Here is a 10,174-nt window from a genome sequence, read left to right on the forward strand (position 1 = left end):
AACCAAGAAGCCAAGTTAGACCACCTGCTGCAGATCCAAATTCAGACACAAGTGTCACAAATTCATACAGTGCTGAGAGTCATAGGAATGCAACCAGTGCTTTTACAGGCTGTTTCCTGCAACTGCTCAAGCAGAAACCGCAACAGTCTCTGAGTTGGATGGTGTTCTAGCTGATCAGCAGACCATGCATGCATCGACAGTCTTTGTGATTCCAATTTTTGTGCAAGAACTTTTTGGGTTTTGCTGCTTTTCCCCCAAGGCACATTCTATAAAGTGAATATGGTATTCATGCTGTCACTCCTTTTTCTTTCTTTCTGATTCAGCTAGGCAGGACATACAGGATTTCCCTCTTCATGTCTCCATTAACAATCTCAGTGGAACCTTAATACTTGCGTCAGCATTACTAACACGCAGTCCCTACAGATGTAACTTCTGTGCTGATCATCAAAATGTGATCTTCATGTGGAAAAAACCTATCTGATTACAAAGAAAAGAGAGAGCTTTTGCATGAACTTTGTGAGTGATAGTGAATCTGTCTGGAGAATGGCTTAAAATCAAAGTCACTTGGCAAATTCTAGATCCTTGATTATAATAAAGGTCCAAGTACCTCCATATGGACTAAGATTTCTTCTGATTAAATATAGCTGAGTGCTGGGAAAAGTTGGGAAATTAAGACACAGAACTGAGAATTTTAAGTGAAAAGCAAAGTACATGTCAAACCAGTAAGAGCTGAGTGGTCAGCCTCAGCAATATAGTTACCAAAAAAGCAATTAATATAAAATAATGATGTCTACAAACTGAACTATACAGACAAGAGAGGACGAGGGAAGCCTTGGTAGTTTGGTGGATACAGATATTGTTTTTATTTCTTATACCCATGTATTTAATACTTTAACAAAAATACCAGTCAAACAAAAGGGAGAGAAGTAAGTGCACAGGCAGTGGAAGCAAGGACAGGTAACCTTGGAAAAGCATAGAGATGAAATCAGATTATGTAGGGGTGGGGCAAGAAAGGTCAAGAGGAAGCTGGAACTGAACTTGTAAAGCCATGCAAAGAATTAAAAAAAAGGGCTTCTATACATATATTAACAAGGAAAGGAAGGCAAATGAAGGTGTATCCCTATAAACATTGTTGGAAAACTGATAATGGATGAGGAGGAGGCTGAGGTACTCAACAACAGTTTCTCCTCAGTCTTGAATGGCAACCTCTCTTCCTACATCTTTTAACTGGACAGACAGCAGGATGCAGACTGGAGCCAAAGCCCCTTCCACTGTAAGTAAAGGTCAGGTTCACCATCTCCTGAGGAACATGGATGTACACAAGCCTATGAGACCAAATGGGTTACATCCCCAGAGACCCAAGGGAATTGGCTGATGTAGTTGCCAAGACACACTCCATGATATTTGAAAAGTCATAGCAATCAAGTCAAGTCCCAGGTGAGTGGAACAAGGGCAACACTGAGCCCATCTTTAAAAAGCGTAAGAGTTGATAGGTCAAGTAAGAGGCTGGGAATTACAAACCTGTCAGACTCACCTCTGTGGCTGGGAAGATAACGGAACAGATCCTGTGCTAGAAGCTGTGCTAAGGCACATGGAGAGCAGGGAGGTGGTTTGAGACAGTCAACATGGCTTCAACAAGGGCCAGTCCTTCCTGACCAACTGAGTGGTCTTCTACAATGAAGTGTTATTTAATATCTTTCTCAATGAAGAGAACAGGTTCCACCTTAGTAAATTGGCAGATGTTACCAAGATGAGTAGAGCGGTTGACACATCTGAAGGATGGGATGCCTTCCAGAGGGACCTAGGCAAGCTCAAGAAGTGGGCCCAGGGGCATCCCATGAGGTTTAACAACATCAAGTACAAGGTGCTAGGGTCGAGGCAACTCCTGATGTAAAAACTGGCTGGGGATGAGCAGATCAAGAGCAGCCTTGCCCTGAAAGACTTAGGAGTTCTAGGGATGAGAGGCTGGACATGATCCAGCAATGTGCACTCACAGCCCAGAAAGTGTCCTGGGCTGCATCAAAAGTAGCATGGCCAGCAGGGCAAAGGAGTCAGTGGAGGGGCCATCACTACCCCTCTGCTTTGCTCTGGTGATGCCTCACCTGGAACATCTCATCCAGCTCTGGGGTCCTCAGCACAGGAAGGACATCAACCTGTTGGAACAAGTCCAGAGGAGGGACACCAAGACAATCAAAGGAACTGAGCGCTTTTCCTATGAGGAAAGACTAAGAGAATTGTGATTTTTCACTCTGGAAAAGAAAAGTCTTTGCCTGCCCTAATTGTGGCCTTCCACTACTTGAAGTGAGCCTGCAAGAAAGATGAAGAATTTTTTTTTAAATAGTGAGTGGTGATAGGACAAGGGGGAATGGTTTCAAACTGAAAGAGTAGGTTTAGATTAGATGTTAGGAAGGAAGTTTGGAAATAAATTCTTTACTGTGAGGGTGGTGAGGAACTGAAACTGGTTGTCCAGAGAAGCTGTGGAGCCCACATCCCTGGAAGTGTTCAAGGCCAAGTTGGGTGGGGCTTTGAGCAACCAGGTGAAAGGTGTCCCTGCACACAGCAAGGAGGTTGAAACTAGGTGATCTTTAAGGTCTCCTCCAACCCAGTTCCATTATTCTATGAATATTTTGATAAAAGAACAAACTGTTTTTTCCTCCTTGATTTTCCAAGATGTAGCCAGCTTACCTGGATTTCCAGTTAAGTCACGCACTTGCAACCCTCTGACTTAATAGATGGACTAATTAGATCCAAGGGGCAAAAACTTATATTTGTGACTACAAACAAGTATGTGGCAAATAACATGTATTTTGTTCAGTACAAAAGGTTTTACTGAATTTATCTAAATCTTCTACACTGTCATATGAATAGAGGCTCTGTAGTTAATTGTTTATTTAATATGGAACTGCAAATTCATAACCTAAATTCAATTGCTGAATTGAAATAAAGAGGAAATGCAATTTTATATTAAGAAACATGTTCAATTCATCTTTGAATGTAGAGTTGTCATCAATTTATTAATAATTCAGTAAGTGCATATGAACTATTTAAATACCTTTTGATTGCCTGCTTATATACATAACTTTGATTTCAAAGGAAGTCTGGGTTTTCCAGTAACAAGAAAGGCAGAAAACATAGTTTGAAAAGTAAACAAGCCTCAGTGGGATCAAAGCATTAACTAGTCTCTGTGTCTCTTCAATTACTACTAATTGTTTGAGCTGCTGCAATTCACAGAACAAATCATAATTCCCTGCTTTGGGAGGCATTGACTGTATGTTGCAATGTTTGAAAACAGACTTATGCAGAAAAGATGGGTCTCAGAAAATAAGACTCTTTTATTATACCTTCAATGAACAATTGTCCAGAAGTTCCAAAATGCAACAGAATTTCTTAAAGAAAAATGTGATTCTTTCAGCTATGATATAGAGTGAGAATAAATAATTTTCAACCTTTGGAATGCTGCATTAAATTTCTGACTGCAGAAGTGGAAAAATTGGTCAGTTTTAGCATAGAATAAACTCTGAATTTACAGAACATGAAACAAGTTGCTTTCATTCCTTTCATTCCATTTCATTTCATTCTTTAAAAGTTTAGTTAAATCCAAAAACAAATGCAACTTTATTTGGACTCAGATATAGCATAGCACAAAATTGTGTCAGCTATGTAAAAATATTTCAACCTAGGCATCTTAACATTCTTAGCATACCTAACACATTTTTTGTTTATGGAAGTAGGAACCAAAGCATTCAGGTTTATCATATTTTAAGGTGTGCTGCTTTTCTTTACAAGTTATTCACAAAGTTCAAGAAATCTGTTGCCTGGACCTCCAAATGTCACACCTAAATTGCTTTTTGAAAGTAATATTGTTGTTGTGATATTTTGGAGAAAATATACTTCTTTCTCTAAAAAATAAAGCTGCTTTCAAAATCACTATCCTAATATTTTACCACTGATAGATTTTTTTTCCTAGAAAAACCTAGTTCTACCACGGAGTATATTATTTACTGCAGAATTTTATCTAAGATCAGTTTAAATGGAGAAAAGGTGTTTGTTGATTATGTTAGACATTCTTGCATTTGAACACTAGTTAAATAGCCAAATTAGTTTATTTTATTTATCAAAGGAAAAGGTATGTGAGAAGCAAACAGAACACTCTGGTTATGTTAATCTCCTATATAGTAATGTAGACAACACTGACAATTTCCAAAATTGTCAATTGTCTTAGTGTTCAAAAAGTTATAATCAGATCATTTGAACTCAGTAAAATTCAAAGGCAAAAATTACCCATCTGTATAATCAGAAACATCAAGAGATCAAATCATTGTGTCCAAGACAGATTTTTTCACCTCTGGGATATGTTGAAGGCAATATCCATCTGGAGGAACTCCAATGAGCTAGGAAGCTGCTCCTGCAATGCAGTTTAATTTACATAGGTTTGAAAATCACAATAGCCAGTATCATCTGTACATCATGATTTGTTATTAAATGCATGTCTTTATGTGCTCACATACTGAAAGAAGAATTTTGAAGTCCAAATTTTGTGGAAACATCCAGATTGATTCGTTCTTACTTTGTCATTGTTTGTTACTTCCCAAGAAGGAAGAATTCAAACACCCTTATCATTCAAATATCAACTGCTTTTTAACGTTGCTTCTTTACACAATCATGCTCAGTGTCATGCTTCTGCTGAAGGACCTTTTGATGCTGCTTCCTCTCAGATTATGGATATTCCTTCAATATCTGTAATGGAATGACAGGACTTCTAAGGGCCTCAGTCTCACCCAAAGATATGGATTCAACAGATTAGACTAAATGTCAGCTGTTCCTTCAAGCTACTACTTCTGCCAAACCTTGTGCCTGGTATTTATTTTTCTTTTGTGTTTACCCTACAGGGCTCTATGAAAACTATCCAACCAATGCAGAACCAGAATGCTGTGATGTCAGATGGGGACTATTATCAGATCATCAACCCAAAGGGACTATAAAAACAAGTGGCTCAACAATGTGTCACAGGACATCGCTCACAGTTTCATCAGCATCAAGACTGTGTAACAGCAGACTTAAACTGTGTGTTCTTGTATTAATTCTGTTACATACAGTACTTACAGTCTCAGCAGCACAGAACTCAACAGGACTGGGCTTTGGAAGCATAACAACTTTGGAAGATAATTCAACCAATGAGGAATAAAAGAAAGGATTCATCTTACATGATAGAAACACAACAGGCCCAAATTACTACAGTAAAAAATAGCAAAGACTGAGTGCTTTACCCTCAGAGCTCTTCTTGAATGACATTTTGGGTAAAATGAAAAGTATGGGCCACTACCTAAACAACAAGGACACACAAATGCAGCTTTTTATTGACTAAAAGGCTGTTTGGTGACTTAACTTTCTCACACCATTTTATACACTGTGTTTTAATGTTTGGAGTTTCTTTTTTTTTTTGTTTGTTTTTTGCACTTGTTAATACAGGATTTTATTTTTGGGACAGTTTCTCGAGGCTAAATTAAGTCTTTTCTCTGTCGATATATTTCTAGTCATTGTGTGTGTTCATCTGATAGTTCTGTCTTTTATGTCCTGTCAGTTTCTATTAGAGGAATGACTGCTATGATTTCATGACATAGCAAAAAATAAAATAAAAAAATTTAAAAAATTTTAAAAAAGGAAAAAAAAGAAAAAAAAACAGTAAAAAACCCCAAATAAACCAAAAAAGCCCACAAAAAACCCCAACAAAAACCCACAAAAAGAACAACAAAACAAAATTTAACCAAAAAAGATAAAATAATAAAAAAAAAATTTAAAAAAAGCAACCATTAAAAGAACCCCAAACAAACCTTACTGTCCTCTTATCCATGGGAACCATTCATTTCCTTTCCCTTTCCCATCTACCTTCACAGACAACATACATTTGCTTCTGTCTGTGTAATCACAATGAATGGGTACACAATTCCAGTGTGCCTCTGCCACTGTTGCACTAAACAGTTGACTGAGCAAACCCAAAAGGAGCATGAAGGGGGTTCCTTTTAGCTGAACAAACAAGTGCTCTCCTTACAAGGTGGGATCGGACAGTTAAAAAGTATAAAGAAATATATATAACAAACTGTTGCTCCAATACCCGTTTTGAAGAAGTCCAGTCCTTTCTCACTGGTCAGTTGAACAGGAGCAGCCTTTTCTAGATGTGTTAAGTAAAACCAGTTATGCTCAGCAAGTTGAATGGTTGGGAAGCCTTCATATTGGAGGTGAAGGATTGACATTCATTGTGAATCACGTTTTGAGTTCTCCTGCTGCCACATAACCAGCAGCTTTCCATAACAAATGGGAGCCAAGAACTTCCAAAATTCAACTCTTTTTTCACAACTGAATTACACTAGAAGTCTTTTAACATCTACAATACAAATTATCTCCTTGGTTTGATTCCATTGTTTTTCTATTGCCTACATGTTGTTGAAAGTAACTAGTTTATTAAGAATGCACAAGAATGTGTTAGCACAGATAAAGAAAATATTTTTTTTTAAATATATAGGACAACCGTTTTCATAAATGTGCAATAAAAACAGTAAATATATACTAGGATATGAGTAGTCAAGAGAAAAGATTGTAATATGCTGGTTTTTCATTGTTCGGGGTGGTTTTGAATTTGTTTACTTTTATTTTTTGTGAGAACATTTCACCTGCTGAGTGTATGAGAATTTGCTTTTTAAAAAGGCTTTTTAGAGTTTACAGTAGAATCAATGGAAGGAAAAGTTAATAAGGGCTGTTTTTAAAAACTTTACATTCCTTCCTATTCTCTAACTACACTTGGGAAGTGCACTTTAGAGATGTTTGCTGTGTAGCTGGGAAATGAAGGAAAACTATAGAAAATGTTCTCTTAGGAAATAAAATATAGTTACCTACTTTCTAGCTATGAAATACCCCTTGATAAATATTAATGTTGTAAGAACATTTAATCACTGGTGCATAATGCGTTTTTGTATACAATTTACGGTCTGTTAAATTCTGGAGAAAAACAAAAAGAAGATAACCATGCTGCTTAAGCGGTTCAAGATGCACATGTTAAGCTGCGAAGCTCAAATATTTTGCAAGAGTATTTGTTTTGATAGTGTTTTGCTACAACCTGGACTGAGGAGCCTAAAACGATCTGTGCAAATACAACAACAACAACAAAAAGCACCAGCTAATGCAAAATTCTTCAGTACTGGTTTGTTTCTATAATTCCTCCCTTCCCTTCCTTGCACATGCTATATTTTGTTCAATAAAACATGGTGCTTTTTTATTTATTTTCTTTTCTTTTAGAGGCACATGTATTAATTACAGTGAATTGATGCAAAATTGGGGGAAAATGTAGAAATGCAAAAGAAAAAGCCTTAACTAATGGTAGAATGTAGACTTTTGAAGGACAGAAATGTTACTGAAATGTGATGGAGCAATAACTGGGCAGTGCTCTGGTACTGTACAACAGCTGATAAGTCACACTACTGAGAAAGCTCTTACTAGGTGAGCTCTTGTTCAACTGACCTCTTAATTCTAGTAAGTGTACATGGTCAGTAAACAGTTTGTTATAACCTTTATCTACCTCTGCTGTGCAAAGGCCATCCAATATCCATTCCTGTGATGTTTCTCATGGTTTTTTGTTCACACCATTACTCACTGTCATCTATTTTTACACTGTAACAATAGAGTACCTAGTCCGGTTCATCTCGATTGAATTGGCACCTGAAGAAGAGTTTTTATTATTTCTCTTTTGCTTCATGATGAACTAATGTAGAGATCTATCGTTAAGGTATTTTATTTCTTCTTTTCTGCTCTTTTTCATTCTTCATCCCTTATTTTTCTATAAAAATGTTTTCAAGTGGTGTCAGTGAAAAATTACTCCTCCACTGCTTGGCTACACTCAGTCATGTGTCATACAATATGAGAGAGACAGGAGGAAAAACAGTGACAACAACATCACATACATAATGTAGCCTAATTAAACTTGGGGAAAATGAAGCAGAAAACAATTACAGACTTTCAATTACAAATACAAGATGTAATAAATTCATCCCCCTCTCCCTACCTGGAGTTAGTGCCTGCAGTTCAATGGTCTGTGAATTTTCTCTGTCATCTTTTTGAGGTCTATTGCTTTAATTTCTGGAACAAAAAGTCATGTTGCAGTTGAATTCTGCTGGGGTAAGTGTTGCCATTTTCACTCTAGCAGTGTGGTAAGAAGCTTCTCTTGGTGGTACCTGGGATATCAGGAGTAGACAAAGACTCTTCTATGAAGTTAAGCAACATGTAATCATGTATGATGCAAAATTCCATTCCATCCATTCTTCATTCGTAATAATTTTCCTGGCACAAACTTAAGCATGCTTGATATTGTGCACATATTACTTTTTTTCAGAATAAATTTGCATCTTGCCACTGCTATAACTGCCATCTTGTTCCATTTCTCCTTGTACTGTATGCCTAATACATACATGATAAAGAGCTGGCTTAACAAAGAAGTAACACTAAAATCTTTCTGCAAATGACTGATGAGAAGAAAAAGAAAAAAAAATAATATTTATTTTATGATCATAGAGAAGAAATTAATTTCCCATGTCTTTTATCATCTTATTTTCTGCAATAGGGAAAAAGCAGATTTTGTGCAATATGTTAATACTGCTAAGCCAAATGTCAAATAACATAACCAGAGATATATGTTATTCCTTATTGCATTTGCATTCAGTAATACAGTATATTGTTGCTTTTCTTTCATTAAAGAGACAGTATCATTTTTCTTTTTTTTTTTTTTTTATATAGCAGGTGAAGGCTGTCCTTCTGCACACTATAATTTTAAGACAAAAAACCAACAAAATGTTAGGATGAAGTTTTAGTTCTATAAATGATGAAACCAAGCCATCAGCTGCCAAAGAATCTGTGGAACAATAGTTACAAACAAAACAAAGATATTTCTTCTTGAGAGATAAAAATAATTTTATTCTGCATGATTAAAGAAGAAAGAATAAAGGAATGAGAGATGTATTTCAAACAACAGAGATAGCAGGTGTCATCTGATACACCTTGTGACTCTCAGCTTATATAGTTATACTCTTCTATTAAAGAGTGAGGGACAAAGCATTGTCTCCTGCTCTCTCTGTATTTGTGCTAATGAATGTCCTTTTTGCAAGCATTGCCTCTCTGCACAGAAGATACCTGCCTACCATGAGAGCTGAAGGTAGTACATGCACACTAATTTACACAGTGAAACCTGTCTTGAGTGACTATTCAAAGCACAAGCAAAACTCATTTGCGGAGTAGACCTAGTTTTTAGGAAAATACAAGATACATGTGAAGAGTCACTTAAGCAAGGGGTCTGTGAAGGTGCCTGGTCCTTACTTCAGCTTTCACAGTATGTCCCATCAGTACCACAGCCCCATGATAAGCCCTGCTCAGGCAGGCTACCAGCTGGGCTCAGTCATGCTGACGTCAGTGAGCCTTGGTACAGGTAAAGGCATGCATCCACAAAAAATTCATGGTAGCACATATGTCTCAATTTGCTATCCCATAATCTTTACTCAGGAATTGCTCATGAGCATAGTGCATAAACAGAAGATCTCTGGGTTCAGCCCTAGCCAAGTCTTGATAAGAGATTGGCAAAAGCATGTTAATGGTGAATGTTCCTTTTTTGTTATTATTGTCTACTCATATTAGTTTGGTGAAGGAGCAGTTTCAAAATTTACCTATGGCACTAATCATGGAGCACGGAGGACAAACTACCAGAAACTTTGTCATTGTGAAGAAATTAAATAGCTTTGTGAGGTAAAAAGAGATTTTGTCATTTTTAAGAAGCTGTCAGCAGTATTTCAGAAAAGCTTGGGAAAATAATGACTAGTTCTGAGTATAATAATTCTCATTAAAGCTAGGTATTTTTATGAGAAATTGGACTGGAGCACAAACCACCTCAACTGAGGTATATAATTTGCCAATATTTCCTACAGTAACTGTAAGAAATTACATTACTGAACACCTCTAGGTGTCCAATACTTAACAGCACTTTTTCAAATTTTAACAAGCTTGAGGTCTCCCTTGGAAGCAAAAGACGGCAGAAAGAACTGCTGTCATTCTGGGGAAAAAAATAAATAAAAAAGGCTTCGCCAACTTGGAAAATCCATCTGAGAAACAGCTATAATTCTTCAAAATGCAATTCAGATTA

At 36.8% G+C, this 10,174-nt stretch overlaps 1 protein-coding gene across 1 annotated transcript in view; it reads left to right on the plus strand.

Annotated features, from left to right (window-relative positions):
* The window catches only part of NALF1 (NALCN channel auxiliary factor 1), a 433,108-nt gene extending 424,699 nt beyond the window's left edge, over positions 1 to 8,409 (plus strand). Inside the window, exon 3 of the mRNA XM_064408304.1 lies at positions 4,890 to 8,409. Within this exon, the coding sequence (XP_064264374.1) occupies positions 4,890 to 5,185 (296 nt within the window). The 3' untranslated portion in view covers positions 5,186 to 8,409. The remainder of the gene's footprint in view (positions 1 to 4,889) is intronic.
* Positions 8,410 to 10,174: the final 1,765 nt, after the last annotated feature.

Source organism: Passer domesticus, chromosome 2 (assembly GCF_036417665.1).
Source record: "Passer domesticus isolate bPasDom1 chromosome 2, bPasDom1.hap1, whole genome shotgun sequence".
Taxonomy (NCBI): domain Eukaryota; kingdom Metazoa; phylum Chordata; class Aves; order Passeriformes; family Passeridae; genus Passer; species Passer domesticus.